The sequence below is a fragment of the Girardinichthys multiradiatus genome, chromosome 19 (assembly GCF_021462225.1).
Source record: "Girardinichthys multiradiatus isolate DD_20200921_A chromosome 19, DD_fGirMul_XY1, whole genome shotgun sequence".
Classification (NCBI taxonomy): domain Eukaryota; kingdom Metazoa; phylum Chordata; class Actinopteri; order Cyprinodontiformes; family Goodeidae; genus Girardinichthys; species Girardinichthys multiradiatus.
The window spans coordinates 35,689,259-35,706,376 of record NC_061811.1 but is presented as its reverse complement, the minus strand read 5'-3'; the positions used below and the strand labels follow the sequence as shown (position 1 = coordinate 35,706,376).

The 17,118-nt window shown below is 39.8% G+C and overlaps 1 protein-coding gene across 28 annotated transcripts in view; it reads right to left on the bottom strand.

Moving 5' to 3' along the window:
• Positions 1 to 423: 423 nt before the first annotated feature.
• The window catches only part of mark3a (MAP/microtubule affinity-regulating kinase 3a), a 58,779-nt gene continuing 42,084 nt past the window's right edge, over positions 424 to 17,118 (bottom strand). For 4 of the 28 annotated variants that reach the window (XM_047393146.1, XM_047393141.1, XM_047393144.1 and 1 more), the window contains exons 15-19: positions 17,003 to 17,089; positions 12,818 to 13,090; positions 10,513 to 10,539; positions 3,834 to 3,878; positions 424 to 1,260 (exon numbers count right to left, since the gene is read on the bottom strand). In XM_047393146.1, the coding sequence (XP_047249102.1) occupies positions 915 to 1,260; positions 3,834 to 3,878; positions 10,513 to 10,539; positions 12,818 to 13,090; positions 17,003 to 17,089 (778 nt within the window). In that variant the 3' untranslated portion in view covers positions 424 to 914. Of the gene's footprint in view, positions 1,261 to 3,833; positions 3,879 to 6,737; positions 6,816 to 6,935; positions 7,016 to 10,512; positions 10,540 to 12,817; positions 13,091 to 17,002; positions 17,090 to 17,118 lie in introns of all 28 variants that reach the window. The other 24 variants (XM_047393161.1, XM_047393170.1, XM_047393147.1 and 21 more) reach the window with 19 other exon arrangements.

Below are 17,118 nucleotides of genomic sequence, written 5' to 3'. Positions count from 1 at the left end.
GAGGAAAAACAAAAACAAAAAAAATCAATGGAAGTAGGCTGGAATTCATCCAAAAATACAATACCTGCATGTAAAATTCCCAATCAGATCTGAGCATTTTATGACTATGTCCATAATTCATAAAACTTAAATAATTCGTTAAACATTAAAATGACCCGGTTTAAGTACATGGTTATGAAATGTTTTTTTTTTTTATAGGTACATAACGGAAGTAGGAAGGAACCTGTGGGACAAAAATCTGTAATTTTCACAGCACTGTATGATAAAATCATAATCTGATTTCATGTCTAAAAGAATAAAGGCAAGTCTATTCATTTAAATGTGAGCACTAAAACTCTAAAATTGACCAAATAATTAAGCTTGACAATTTGAATCCAGTTTTCTGTTGGTCATGGTCCACATAACAGTGATGAGACGGGACACTTAGGTTGACAGACGCTTTAATGGAGACATGGGTGAACCATAACCATGTGGGCATTAGCATGGACTTCCCATTAGCTCTAACGTTTAACAAAATACAAAATGAAAAAAAGTGTAGCAGTGAAGCCATCTTGAAAGCAAGATACATTATTTACACAAAAAACACAAAGCTACGTCTTGTTTTTACTGAGAGAAAAAAACAAAAGGTGAAATAAATAAGACCAGAAATGCTTTTTTTTTTTTCTTCTTTTTTCCACATTCACAGCATGACAAATCATATCCAACTGGTTAATGGTGACCTCCTGCAGTTAGAACAGACAGATATTAGTAGATAATTCAGTAATTATTGCCAAAAGCCTTTATCTATACATTATAATATTCAATACAGACTGTTTTGTTTAAAAAAGGAGACATTTTCAAACTGCTACTTGAATGATTGTACAGCTTAAATACCTCTCAATATATATTTTTAATGTATACTTAAGTCCTTTTGTTCATAGTTTTAACTCGTTGGCAATTTTGGAAGCAATGTTTTTGAAAGTGATCGATGACCCAGATATCCTTTTGAAGCGGACACCATTCAGGGAGAGACGGGGCAGCTTGCAGACCTCCATCTCCCACTGGACCAGGTTTTCGGCCCGCCCATCTCCGTGGACGCAAAGAAGCAGGAAACTCTCTTGCTGTTCGTAGTCGCAGTTGTTGGCGTCGAGCACCTTGCGAATCTCCCTCATGATGTCGCAGGGCTCCATGGAGCTGGTGGTTCTCATACTCCAAGTGAATCTGAGGGAGCGGGGTTTACCGTCTTTGATTTCCCCTTTTTGATCCCCAGGTACATGGCGACTGTTGGGAGAAAGACAGGAAGAGAAGCGTTGCTCAGATTAACCGGATCATCCTGGTGGAACTGTTGGCAAAAACGTTCTGACTTTCTGCACACCAAGAAGTTAGGTGAAATAAAGTCTTGGACATTTGCACCTGAGACACTTTCTGATCTAACTTGGTTATTTTCATGTCACTGTGGAGCCTTTAACTTGACAAAATGTAGTGAACAGTTTCAAACTGCAGGGAAATAAATTAAATAAATAAATTTATGTTTAATTTACTTTATTTTGTTTGTGAAACAAAGTTTTTATTAAAGTTTAAAGGTAAAATGAAATAGCTATTTTATTTGAATAAAATAAGACCATTTTTTAAATTATTTGATTATAGTTAATTTAGTACTTTTACTACATTTTGTCTGAGACTTCCAAACTGAGAAAGGGGAAATAAAAGCAAAACAAAAGACTGAAGCCATCTCTGAAAAACCCAGAAGATCACTGCAACTTTTAGATTTGTTACTTTTAAATGTGAGGGGCATCCCTTCAGAAAAATGTTTGCTTTCCTCTTCAAACGGTTCGGCCCAGAATTATTCATACCTGACAGATATAGATTTAAAAGGACTAACAATCAACCGAAGTTGGTTTCTGGTAGAAAAAAAGAACAGCATCTCTCAAAATATAAGATAACAACGTTAAAGGAGTAATGCTTTTTTTTACTGATAAATCATCAAAATATCAGTGGAAACATGCAAAAGCCAGTCATTGCATGTTTCCATTGATATTTGATGATTTCTCTTTAGTGATAAGATTCAAGTCTTTGAGGTAGGAAGGCCTCCTTGCCATCACCCTAATCTTTAGCTGCCTCCACAGATTCAGGGGGACTTGCAACCAGTTAAGGTGCACCTTAGAAAGGTACAAATAGGGTATATTTAATGACATAATGATCAGAAAGATGCATTCTTGATAACCCAGATCTGAAGTTTTTGTTTTATCATGCTGCATTAAGCTCACTTCAGCATCACATATTTGCCCATGCAAACAGTAGCTGCCTGGAAATTCAACTAAATTATCTAAGCACTTGACTTTACAATAATATTAACAGGGAAAAAATGATTACTTTTGACCAAGATGCAGTTCCATAAATAATTAGCTTCTTTGCCCACCTTTAAAATCAGCTGTGTAAAGTTTGTAGTTCCAGTGGATCACTTTTGACTATTTGCTATTTATGTTAATAGGGTTTTCAAATAAAGTCTGAGTCAAATATTTAGAACAGGAACTGACTGATTAGTTCTTGCAATGCTTAAATGAAGGCAAAATATTCACAAACTCAATGTGAGAACTAGAAGATCATTTTTGTTCATGTTTTGTAAAGCCATAGATGTGGAGGTACAGTTATATAGAATAAATGACTGGAGATTCCTGAAAGGAAATCTAGAAGCCGAGCGAAATAATGTATAAAGAAGACTATTCTGTATGTCAATACTCAGGGTTCTAACATTTGAAATGTTTTACACATCTCTAACAAATTCCAGTAGTTTTCAAAATGTTCTGGACATTTTAGTACACAAATACTTAGTTGGGGTTTATTATCTACAGTTTCCACCAGTTAAAACAATGCAGGGCTGAACTCTGCTTTGAATTTGCCAGAGTAGTAAAAGGCCAGTTCCCATTTACTGCTTTTTTTGCTCCTGGACCAACTTAGACCATCTCTTGAAATCTGTAATACATAGGCCTGTATGGACTGGATTATTTACTTTAAATAAGAGTGAGAAGACTTATTTTTCACAGATTCATATTTGTTTTTTCTTTTAGATAATGGAAATAAGAGATCAAGTCTGTATATTTGTCTATACTGTAGGTTACTGAAATTCTATTAGTTGCCTCAGTAAAACCTCTGTGGATCGCCTTCATTTTGCTTGATGGTATTCTACTTTGTATTAGTTTTATTTGAAACAGACACAAACAGACATTATTCGTTGGTGTTTTGTGTTGTTTTGCTTTAAAAACCCTGTAACCTTTAGCTTGAATTTAAATCTACTCACTCAAAAAAATTATACAATGAAATTCTAGTCTTTCCAGGCTTCACAGCCTGAGGAGAAATCTTTCATATAAAGATTTCTAAACGTATAAACATTCTCTACTTCACATATCGATGTGTGAAATAAAAAGCAAAACCACTAAAAATCACACAGACATTTTAAAATGTAACCATTCCTCTTTGGTTTTCTGGGTTTTTCATAGATCATGTAAAGGAGTCTTTGTTTCTGGAAAATCCCAACATAAACTGCAGACATTTGTACTGATTTAATGGCAGACTTTACATTTTCAGACTGACAAAACACCCAACATGCAGAGTTAACAGAGCAGCACATTGCAGAGCCATGCAACCAGAACACAATGATACAACAGCCAACTCAGTCATAGGCAAAGCTTTAACAACATACTGCTGCAAGACATTCAGGTATTCTGCGAGACCAATCAGAGGGACTCCTAGACACACATTTGGGTAAAGCAGCTTGTATCTGCAAGCCTTGTGCCCTAGCACAAGGAGGCAGGAGATACATGGGAAGCAGTGGGAGCAGGGGCAGGTAACCTCACCTTGAGCCCTCAAGTCTCCCGTTTCTCTCAAACTCGGTTGAGACTCTGAGACGCCATGAGAAGATCGGACAGGGAGGCATGGGGGAGTCAGGGTGGAGAAGGGGACAACAACAAAAAAGATTGTGGATTGTGCACAACAGAAACCATCTTTGATCAATTTCAGTGAATGTAAAAAGAGAAAGTGACGGAACATGGTGAACGACGGTGTGAACCACCACCAAAAACAAAAACAGAAAGAAAGAAATGGAAGATCTGGCTTCCATTAACTTCAGAGAAAGGTCATGAAGAAACTTAACAGTGAGGTTTATTTGTCTCAAACCAACAACAGAACAGACAGAATACAGCAACGATGTTTCAACCCAAATCAGCAGCAACCAAGCAGGTGGGATGAGAACCAAAGCAAGGCAGAGAAGCTGCAAAAAGCTCTCAAACAAGACTGGAAGCCTGATTGGAGAGTTTAAAGTGTGTGGAAATGAAAATGTGCAAAATATTCCAATAAACATTCCTCATATGTTTATTGCTATTAAAACATAGATTTAGATGTACTTGGACAGGGGACATCAGCTTTTATTTAGTTTAGAAAAGTCAGTGAGCAGATGAAATCTTATGGGGGTCTGTTGGGTTTGCAGACACTGAAACATGACGTTTACAGTCCACCAGTCAGACCTCCAACATCAATCTGTCCCTGTGATGAAGCTGAACCCTGATGTTCAAACATCTAAGCCCCAAAGACCTGAGGAAAGGTTTTCTGTTTCCTTCCTCAGCCAGAGGCAAAGGGATGAATGAACCTTTCTCTAAAGGGTACATTTAATTTGAGCACTTCTCAGTTTTTGATTGAACAACTTGAAAATGACCCAGTTGACCTCTAACCATGTCCTTACTAGAAGAAAACATAACATCAAAATGAGGGTATACTTTAATTACTGGAACACTTTAACAGCCGTCTCTGCAGAATAAAAAGGAACTAGATCCAGGAAACAGCTTGCTTGAGATAGCATGCAAGACAGAAGTGTAAACTAACATGAACGATGTTTGAATCTGTCAACTACTGAGTGGGACTGCTTCACTGAAATGTTGATTGATTTAATGTCAGGTGACATTTTAATTTTTCCTCCATTCAGTGAAACATTTCCATTCAGGTACATCTCAGTGAACTGGAATCATCTGCATTCTGATGAGGCTCATTTGTCAGATTAAAAGTACTTTTTTGATAATAACCTTTAAGCAGGTATTAAACATGTTTATTGGTCTGATGTGTCTATTGGTCTATAGTGTGTTTTACAGAGTTAATTGAGTTTCAGAAATAAATGCAATTTTCAATAATATTCTCATTTATTGATATGCACTTGTTACTTCCTGATTTTGCTTTGATTCTTTCATTACATTTTCACCAATAGCTTTTTGGATAATAACTAATGATCCACCAAGAAACTGACTGCTGAAAAAAAAAAATCGGTGCATCTGCTGATGCTACAAAACAGAACCATCTGCCACAGGACATGAATTAATGTCCCACCTTCAGGACAGTACGTCGAATTGACCTTGAGCTGATTTCAGCAGATAACATGAAGGCTGGACACATTCCCTGAGCTTTTAACCTCTTTCTGCAATGGAACATGCAGCATTTTGAAATATTTGGCAGCCTTCAGAAATGGATCTTTTCCAGGAATAGCCACAGAGACCCCTCTCTACAGTTTGTAATGCTAACTGCGCTTAATGTGCTAATATGTAATATGCTAAAGAAAGTAAAAAATGTCAACTCCATGTATTAACATGGTAAAATCCCATCTTCCAGGGACTACTCTCTCACACAGCATCTGCTACCGTTATAAATGACTAGGGGTGCACCGATTGCAATTTTCTGGACGATCACTGATCTTTGACAAGCCTCACTTGCCGTTTCCGGTTTTGGCCAATACCGATTTTTTTATTATTATTTTTATGATATATATATATTTTTTAAACGGACAGTCAGGTGTTATAAGGTAACAACACACTTTGAATTTTCCAATTTTATTTTATTGAACGATACCCGTGAAACAATACAAACTTGTTTTAACTGCACATGAGGCAGTGTCCTTAAATAGAAATGAAAAGTTTAGAACATTCCTGTTCCTTCCTTTAATAAAAAAAAAAAAACTTGCACAATCGGTTTCACAAGTATATAAGATCGGTTTCAAATGCAAGTATCAAGCAATCACTAATCTCCCACAATTAAGGAAATTGGGGTCGATCATTTGGCCGGCCGATCAATTGGTGCACCCTTATAAATAACTTATGATCACTCAGAGCAGCAAGGCTGGAAAGATTTTTCCAGGTGTTGAAGGCTGTTGTTTATAGCTCTCAAAGACAAATCAGAATCAGCTAAAATCGTCACCAGAAGATCGGCGCTCTACAAAAAAACAGATCAGAAACGGGCCATAAATCACAGATCGGTGCATCTCTAATATTTACTTTTACAGTTTGTATTGCTGTCTATTACTGTTCATTTGCTTATCCTCTCAAGTAATCCATTTATATTGAAACTTGGTTATATAACAGCATTCTTATGGTGAAAACATCTCAAGGTATTTAACTATAGTAATAATGTAGCAACATTAAACTTTAAAAAGTCTCCATTGAGCTCCCTGCCCCTCTGACAAGACAGGCGTTTAGGACAGGCTCCCATCATGCACTACAGCGTGGAGGAAACAAACAGGACGAGTAAAGGGCCAAGAGACTCTGAACTTTTAACATCTAAAAGAGGACAAGAGGACAAGTGAACAGACGGGACGGACAGCAGGTCCTGGGCCAGCCAAACAGGTGCAGAAAAAGAACACTACATGAGGAGGAGCAAAGTCTGAAAACTAGGCTGTTTTTAGACGTTTCCTCAGGGACAAATTGAGAGACTGAAACAGCCCTTACTCTAGATCTTCATCTTCCTACAACTCTCTATATCTTCTGCTCGAGAATCTGAAAGAAAGAGATTGGAATCTGAGGAAACTGAAACAACAAAAAAAGAAGGAAAGAATATTTAAATGGATGGCATGAGGACAGGCCAAAAAAGAAGAGAAAAACATGATAGGATGATGAGACGGAGAAACTGAAGGGCAAAAGACTTACTAAGGGTCTTTCCTCCCTGGGTAGAAGGGTTGGCAGGCCCTGTTTTGGCTATCTGCCGTTTGGCTGGGTCAATACTGACCCTGGGCAGAGAGGAAGAGCAGCAAGAGGTACAAGTTAAGGACACAAGAAGGTAAGGAAGACAAAAACACAGAAGTATCGAGGAGAGGGGTGGAGGTGGGAGCAGGAGGTGACTCAACCTAAAATGTCCTGAGGAGGAAAAAAATGATGAAAACTCACTGATCAAGTCCCAAGATGTGAAGAGCAGTACGGAGAATCAGAGCTGACAAAATTTAGTAAAAGGATATCAGACAGGTCAAACTCTGGAAGTGGAGAAAACAGTAACGTGTCCACACAAGGAAGAACTTTAGACCTTTTACTACATTTTTTCACCTTGGAGGCTCCACAGAAATGAGAACATAAAAAGCGAAGGTGTTTCAGTGGGAAGGTAATGAAACCAAAACAGACCAAGACACCCTGGATCCTGATGAAGCTGGCAGATGGAGATGAATGTTTACAAATCAGCCACAAGAGGGCGCAACAATCCTCAAGTCAGCACCTAGTGTCAGCTCCTCTTTGGGTGCACTAACTGGACTTCATGCTAAACCCGACAATATAACATGTTACAGAACCCAGATTTAACTAAAATGACCTCTCCCTGTCCCACTGGATGTTTGGCCTTCCTTACATCCTGTGAAACAACAGTTTCCCTCAACTCAACAGCATCCTCTTGCAGCCACCCAGTTCTGCAGGAACTAGGCCCATTCTATGCAGAGCAGCATGGCCAGATACTATTTAAAAACCTTCCAACCTTCATTTAAAACCTTACAAGTCTGCATAATGACTTCAAGGTAGAACATAGAACAGACTTCATTAGAATGTTACCTTATGTGGAACAGTTTGATCACAACCTGTTTTTGTTCAGGGTACCTCACCTAATTGGTGCCACTATGGGAGTTTTATGCAGTCAAAAAAACGCTGTTATTGGTGGAGATAAATAAGCCTGCTGAGGCCAAAACCTCCATTAATAAACCATTACTAATGCTGTCCACCAGGAGTACACACTGACTGAAGACTCAAGGAGAATTATGAGATAATATCCTGTTTGATTCGTTAAACTTTCTGTTCCTCTAACACGACAGATTCTACAGCTATACTGACGGCCAGTAAAATAAGATGATGCTAATTAGGCCATATTGTTTCTGAAAGTGTGCTTGGAGCAAAACCGTGTCAGTAAATATAATTATCACAGACGTATTGGGACCCCTTGATCCTCTTCTTGTTTTGTTACGTTAAAACCACAAACATTAATCAACTTATAGGGATTTTATTTGATGGACAAATGCAAGAAAGGCTAAATTGTGAAGTTGAAAGAAAACAATGGATTGTTTTAAAACATTTCACCAATAAAAATCTAAAAAAGTGTGGTGTGCATTTGTATTCAGCCCAGAGTCAATACTTGATTGAACTATCTTTCTATAAAGGTCCTTTAGGGTATACCTCTACCAGCTTTGCACATCTAAAGACAAATGTTTACAATTCTTCTATGGAAAAAGACCTGAAAACATTTTGGTCTGGACCTTCACTAGGCCATTCTAACGCATTAATATTCTTTGATGAAAAGCATTCCATTGCAGCTCTGACCTTATGCTTAGGGTCATTGTTCTGCAGGCAGGTAAATAGCCACCCTAGTCCTGGATTCTTTTCCAGTTTCTGACAGGTTTCTCTCAGGACTGCTCCATTCATATTCCCAGTAACTCAGACCAAAGCATCCACACAGCATGATGATGCCACCACCATGTGTCAGCATAAGGAAGGTGTGTTCAGGGTGATGTGCAATATCAGTTTTCAGTCACACAAAGCCTTTTGCATGTAGACCAAAATGTTCAATTCTGGTCTCATCTGAGCAGAGCATCTTTTTTCACCTGTTTGGAGTTTCCTGCAAACAGAACCTCTTACAGCTTTCTTTCAACAATATCTTTCTCTTCCATAAAGACCAAATTTGTGGAGTGCACAACTTATAGTTCTCCTTGTCCAACTGCAATGTACATAAATGATTTGGTGGGTTTGTAACTGGACTGACCAGCACACCCTGAAATGTTCAAAGCTTAGGATATTGTTTTCTAACCTAAACCTGCTTTAAAATGTTCTCCCAGACCTGTCTGCTGTGTTCCTTGGTCTGCATGATGCTGTTTGTTTACTGATGTTCACCTCTGAGGCCTTCATAGAACAGCAGGATTTATATGGAGTGTAACTCACACACACATGGATTCTATTTACTAAATAGATGACCTCTGAAAGTAACTGGTTTCACTGGATTTATTTTAGGGGACTCAATATGAATGCATGACATTGCATTGTTTTTCTTTCTCATTACAAATAGGCACAGCTTTGTGTAAGTTTGTCACATAAAATTCAATTAAGTTCAATAACGTTTGTGGCTGTAACATGACAAAATGTAAGAGTTTAAGACGGGTGAATACTTAAAAATGAAGAGATATCCGATTTTAAACTTGACCTTTGATATGAAAAACAGAGGAAGCTGTTAAAGAAGCAGGTTTTACCATCTTCACACACTGTGGTCCCAGTGTGGAAACAGTGATCATTGTAGCATTTTAATCTAACAAGCTGATGTTTTGACTAATACAGCAATTTAACAAGCACTGCTTTATTTATTGGAGTGTCCTGTATCTATGGCAACTTGTTGGTAACAATCTAATCTTTAGTGTGTGTATGCACACTGAAAACAACCCAAGAAATCAGCTGATAGTTAAAAACAAATGAGAAGAGCGTTGCATGGCCTTTATCAGCAGAAAGAATGTAAGACCAACACGGCTGTAAAGCCTGGTTTTAGGTAAGGGTTTTGCAGAAACTCAATGTAATGGAAACCCCTAACAAACCTTTACAGGAAAGGGAAAATGAACCAGTTGTATTTAATTCCAGAAAGTGTGTTTAAAAAATGTTTCTGTCGTTTGTTTTGTATAAATAGCTCTAAATCCAGAAGAACCCAGACCTGGGTTGGTCTACATCTGAGCACCAAAGAATTAGGTGAATAATGCAGCAGAATAATGTTTAAAGCATCCGTGTAATGAAAGACCTGTGTTGCTCACGACGACGACTGCGGTGAGAAAATGACCCACAATAAATGGTGGCTGGAAGAAGCGACCCCATGCATGCACTGACGATAGATTAGTGACGAGCTGGTTTGTTGCTGCTGTTGGTTTATTAGCTGATTGATCAACTCTCCCAATCAGCCTTCAGCCACTCAGACCAACCGCAGCCACGCAGAGCATTTACACACATGGCTTCTTTCTGATTCACACCAAACAACAACGTTTTACTGTAGAAGAGTCTCCCTGTATCACATCAGCTAACACAACATTTAACACAATCCATTTTCTCAAGAATCCAACTGTAAACCAGCTTAAATAAGTCACACTAATCTGTTTAAAAGCCATGTGTGCAGATGCACCCAAACAGAGCAGAGTGTTAGTTCAGTGCCAGCAGCCTCACTCAGCTTCTCAGTGAGACTGAGCTCGTTCTTGTTGGTACAGAGCGAAGAACAGTGCAGGAGTCCTACCTTTTGGTAAACCTGAATGACATGTTTCTACAACAGAGTCAGACAAAGAAACAGTGAAAATGGTGACAGAGAAAGTGGGAGGAAGAGGGGAGGGGGCATGGAGAGGCGGGGTGAATGAACAAAAATGGGGTGAACGGACTCATTGGCAGTGTAGGTGAGAATTTAGTTTTCCTACTGATTCATCATCTAATGATTTACAGGCGTTGTTGGAGAGATGTCGCTGACCTGGCTGCTGCTTCCAGAGCTTCTTCACACAGATGCTGCCGGTGAGAGTTTTTTAAAACCAAATATCTGACTCACGGCCACACTGTGACATTACTGTTAAGATTTTAGTGTAGAGCAGATTTACACTTATAAAATACACAGTAACCTCCCACCTTGTTGCTGCCAACAAAGTGGTGTTCAAATTCCCCTGCTGAATTGTGGGAATTTAGTAACTACCAGGACTACAAATAAGGGAAGCCCATTAATGAGAAGTGAAGAGGTTACAGAGCTTTAAAAAGGCTCCAGGAATGTTTTGCTATCAGAAATGAGTTTCTTTCTTCAAACTGTCAGAAACTGGTTGGAGTGTGTGTCAGAGTGCTTACATTGTAGTATCTCAATATACAGAGCCTTGCCAAATATTAACACCCTTTTAGTCACATTGTCACGTTCTCACGGTAAAATCACAAAGATCAATGTATTTTATTTGGGTTTCATGCGCTGAACTAAGAGTAGTGGTGGAAGAAAAGTGTGGCTGTACATTTGTATACACACCCTTTACTATGACACCCTAAAAAAAATCAAGTGCAACCAGCTGCCTTCAGACGTCCCCCAGCAAATAGTCCACCTGTGTATAATTTCATCTCAGGATAAAGCTCTTCTGTGGAGCTTTTAGAGGTTTATCAGAGAACATTAGTGAACAAAAAGCATCATGAAGACCCAGGGAACACAGCAGCCAGGTCAGGGAGAAGGTTGCAGAGAGGCTTAAAGCAGGTTTAGGGTATACAAAATATCCCAAGCTTTGAACATCTCACAATGCAGTCAATCCATCATTTAAAAACTGACAGAGTATGTGACTGTAGTTCTACATAGACTGGACCGTCCACCTAAACAAAGAAAACTATAAAAAGAGACAATCAGAGAAGCAGCCAAGAGGCCTGTGGTAACCTAGGAGGAGCTGCAGAGATTCATAGCTCCACTATAAGCCATGCACTCCAGAAATCTGACATTTATGGAATGGCCTGCACTTGTATAATGCTTTATGAAGTCCAGAAAGACCCCATAGCACTTTCCACTACAGTCAGTCATCCACCCATTCATACACACATTCATACAGCTACAGCTACATTGTAGCCCTAGCTGTCCTGGGGCAGACCGACAGAAGTGAGACTGCCATACAATAAGCACCACCATCAGCTGGCAAGGCAATGACTAAGACAGACAGAGTAGGGGTTTGAACCAGCAACCCTCCGGTTACTGGATGAACCCTACCACTAAACATTCAGACAGAGCTACAAAGGAAAGAGTTAGATCAAAGTATATTTATGTTTTAGAATGGCCTAGTCCAAGTCCAGCCCCAACTCCTATTGAGAACATGTAGGAAAATGTGAAAACCAATGTTCACAGATGCTCTCGATCAAATCTGACTGAGCCTGAGCTATTTTGCATTAAAAAAAAAGGGCAAAAGTTAAATTCTAGATTTTATTTGTAAAAACCATTTAAAACCAAATATCAGTTTCCTTCCACTTCACAATTATGTTCTACTTTGTGTTGTTCTATAATATATAAATTCCAATAAAAACATTGAAGGTTGTGGTTGTAACATGAGAGCGGTCAAGGAGTATAAATACCTTCGCAAGGCACTGTACATTATACTAAAGAAAAATCTATTACCAGAACACCAGTGTGTTTACTTATAAGAGTTATTTCATTTACTTTAGATAAGATGTTTTTGTCCATATCTGCATCCAAGTAATGGTTTACTGAATTATTTACCTGGTCAGGGTTACATGCCCTGATTCTCATTTCCATGTTCTCTTTATAGAGTGACGTCCAATTGTTTGTGTTTAACGTGAAGCTCCTTCAGAGAAGTAATGTTTCTCAGTCAGTCAACCAGGCAGCGACACAAACAAACTCAGATTTAATTAAAATAATAAATCACAATAATCAGAACAGTGAAGTGCTGCCCCACCATGGATATAGGCAGGATAAGGCACTGTGTACATTGATCACATGAGGTTGTAGTCTGCAAGAAGGTTTGGGAATCAAGTCTCTATTTTCTATCCTAAACATTCAAGTCAGTAAGATGATGATGATCGCCTACCTGCGGGTGAGTTTGGATGTGAGTTTAGAGAACAGGTTGCTTGTCCCGCGGCTGCGGGTTTGGGACAGCGGGGTGGCATCGTGGGACAGGGTGGGGGAGGCTGGCGGCCCGTTGTACGTGGCAGTGCGGCGGTCTCTCAGCTGGCCGCCGTGGAAGGTGCTGCGGCTGGCTGTGCCTCGGGGGAAACGAAGGCGGTCGGGTGTGGTTGCGTTGGTGATGCTGTGAGTTGACGCCACTGGGTTCCTCTGGCCCCCGGGTGATACTGAAACACTGCTGAAGTGCAAGGAGGGAAAGAAATTGCAGTCCGAAGAGGTTACAAATCTGAGCGGTTCCAGTTTTTCCTGAGCATACTTGTTCTACAGTGTAATGTCTAATAGATCTAATACTGTATGTCATTCGTGTAGGCATGGGCCTGTTACCAGTAACAATGTATACCAATGGTGGGCGATTCCAGTCCCACCCTCGACAACTGAGTATTTTTACTGAAGGTTGTCATATTGTGAGAATCTCATACCAGCCCATGCCTACATCCACGTTGACAGTATATGACTGAAGTATAGTTAAATGATTAGGAAATGTTACGATTGCATCTCATTACTCATTTTTAAAGATGGCAGCTTATTTCTGCTACATGGATTCCTTAATTGAGTTTTGAGAATATGTCAGACAGAGTGGGAAAGTTAAATCTGTAGTGCATTTAAAACACTGGATGCCATATTTCAGCAGAATGTTGGAACAGCAAAGAAATCAGAACAAACCAATAAAAAATAAAAGCATTAAACATTACATTTTTTGTCCTTGGTTAAAAAAAAACATGGTACTAGAACTGGAGTTCTTTCCTATTCTCAATACATGTTTTCAAGAGCAGGTATTATAATTAACCAATCTGATTCTAAAGCAGCAAATCAAAGCCAGACATCCATAATCCCTGGGTAAACATTTGTCATGTAAATTCACATCACTTCAAACTATTGTAGAAAAACAAAACTTGAGCAGCTTCCCACCCTGAACATGAATGCCTAGATGTACACAATGAAGAGTAAGATGGGCTGTGGCTCAGTTAAAGTCGAAAAACAGAAACAGAACATGGACTGAAGGTGCTGGGACAGCAGAGGAGAAACTCTGCCATCCAGGAGGAGGTGAATAGATAAGGGAGTCCAGGAAGAGAAGATGAATGCTAAGAGTTTACAGCAGAGAACAGAGGTGAGATCAGGAGCAGAGTATGTCAATGTTTGCTGCAGAAGCATGGGATCATCAGTGGAATGATGGAAACGTGGAACATTAACACAAAGAGTCTAATCTGTCCTTTGCCAAGGAGTGGTCGGCCAGTTGACCTGACTTTACTGATCTTAGCTAAATTCTATTTCTTCTTAAGAACAACAATCAAAATATTTTTTCTAGCCCTCTTGCCATGAGCAGTTATTTTTATTACAAGCAGATGTGACATCACAGTTCTGTGTGAGAGAACAGTCCCTCTTAAACACGGTGTTACTATATGTAAAAAAGACAAAGTGATAACGGACGATTTTAGCATCTCACATACAAGATCAGCAAGGTTAGAGCAGCTAGCATTGCAAAAGGAGCACATTTTTGTGCATTCCTTAAAGGATGTAGAGCCTAACTGAGATTTTTAAAAGACTGCAAACATTTCCAAAAATTGGCCAACTTCAGTCAGCGGCATCTCCCAGTTTTCCGTGTGACCTGATCAGTCTCTAAGATAAAAGGTCACCTTGAAAAAAAAAAAAAGGGATTTTGTTTAGGGCTCTACCATATATACAGGTCCCTCTCAAAATATTAGCATATTGTGATAAAGTTCATTATTTTCCATAATGTCATGATGAAAATGTAACATTCATATATTTTAGATTCATTACACACTAACTGAAATATTTCAGGTCTTTTATTGTCTTAATACGGATGATTTTGGCATACAGCTCATGAAAACCCAAAATTCCTATCTCACAAAATTAGCATATTTCATCCGACCAATAAAAGAAAAGTGTTTTTAATACAAAAAACGACAACCTTCAAATAATCATGTACAGTTATGCACTCAATACTTGGTCGGGAATCCTTTGGCAGAAATGCCTGCTTCAATGCGGCGTGGCATGGAGGCAATCAGCCTGTGGCACTGCTGAGGTCTTATGGAGGCCCAGGATGCTTCGATAGCGGCCTTTAGCTCATCCAGAGTGTTGGGTCTTGAGTCTCTCAACGTTCTCTTCACAATATCCCACAGATTCTCTATGGGGTTCAGGTCAGGAGAGTTGGCAGGCCAATTGAGCACAGTGATACCATGGTCAGTAAACCATTTACCAGTGGTTTTGGCACTGTGAGCAGGTGCCAGGTCGTGCTGAAAAATGAAATCTTCATCTCCATAAAGCTTTTCAGCAGATGGAAGCATGAAGTGCTCCAAAATCTCCTGATAGCTAGCTGCATTGACCCTGCCCTTGATAAAACACAGTGGACCAACACCAGCAGCTGACTCGGCACCCCAGACCATCACTGACTGTGGGTACTTGACACTGGACTTCTGGCATTTTGGCATTTCCTTCTCCCCAGTCTTCCTCCAGACTCTGGCACCTTGATTTCAGAATGACATGCAGAATTTGCTGTCATCCGAAAAAAGTACTTTGGACCACTGAGCAACAGTCCAGTGCTGCTTCTCTGTAGCCCAGGTCAGGCTTCTGCCGCTGTTTCTGGTTCAAAGTGGCTTGACCTGGGGAATGCGGCACCTGTAGCCCATTTCCTGCACACGCCTGTGCACGGTGGCTCTGGATGTTTCTACTCCAGACTCAGTCCACTGCTTCCGCAGGTCCCCCAAGGTCTGGAATCGGCCCTTCTCCACAATCTTCCTCAGGGTCCGGTCACCTCTTCTCGTTGTGCAGCGTTTTCTGCCACACTTTTTCCTTCCCAGAGACTTCCCACTGAGGTGCCTTGATACAGCACTTTGGGAACAGCCTATTCGTTCAGAAATTTCTTTCTGTGTCTTACCCTCTTGCTTGAGGGTGTCAATAGTGGCCTTCTGGACAGCAGTCAGGTTGGCAGTCTTACCCATGATTGGGGTTTTGAGTGATGAACCAGGCTGGGAGTTTTAAAGGCCTCAGGAATCTTTTGCAGGTGTTTAGAGTTAACTCGTTGATTCAGATGATTAGGTTCATAGCTCGTTTAGAGACCCTTTTAATGATATGCTAATTTTGTGAGATAGGAATTTTAGGGTTTTCATGAGCTGTATGCCACAATCATCCGTATTAAGACAATAAAAGACCTGAAATATTTCAGTTAGTGTGCAATGAATCTAAAATATATGAATGTTAAATTTTCATCATGACATTATGGAAAATAATGAACTTTATCACAATATGCTAATATTTTGAGAAGGACCTGTAGATACTTCATTCATAAATTTATAAATACAAATGTGTATTTATCATTTGCATCTTTTGTGAAGTGTGGGACATGGTAAAAATCTGAACTGAAACAATCTCTTTGTTTAAAGATCTACCAATTTCTGGTTTTCATAACCATAAGGATGTATAATGATGAAACTTATTTAGGAAACGTTCACACTGCCCGTCGTAATGTTTTTTTCCTGAGATCTGATTTTGTTTTGCGTGTATGCTACAGGTGAAGGCGTTAAGTCAGAGAATGATGCTGCGCATGTCATCATGTGTATATCTGTTCTGAAGTTGTGCAACTCGAGCCAAAAAAAAGACTGCTGTTGTGGCAAGACACAAAACTCTAGCAACAGGAAGTAACATGATAACGCGATTAGCTTGCTGCACAAGTAGCATTGTTCTGCATAGTGTGTAAAATAAAGAGAGTTTCATTTGCAACACTTTGCCAGCAGTTTAAATGTGGCCTTAAATGTAACTTACTAAAGGTCGTTTGCAGGCTGAAAAGGGTGAGGTGCATTCAACCAACAGGCTGACAACCAGCATGTTGGTCTCAATATTTTTTAGATGAAATATACTCTGTGCTTTAGTTGCAGGGTTACACAGTGTGAAGCTGGCTGCATGTGTGGGTTAGCGAGGGCAAACATGGGCTGCTACATGAATGGAGACAGACGGGGAGGGATTGGAAGCCCTGCTGTCTTACTTGGCCAAGCAGTGGTCCAGAGTGTAGTAGGAGTGGGGCAGTGTGGCCCATTCTGCCTGACAAGTATACAAAGGACCGACGGTTTGATACCTCTGCTGTACCGAAGTGGATGAGGCACCGAACACGGCGGCCGCAAAGGCAGAAGAGGGGCTAGAGGCACAAGCCATCTCAGTCATGCTGGGCATGCCACAACGAGGAAAGGAAAA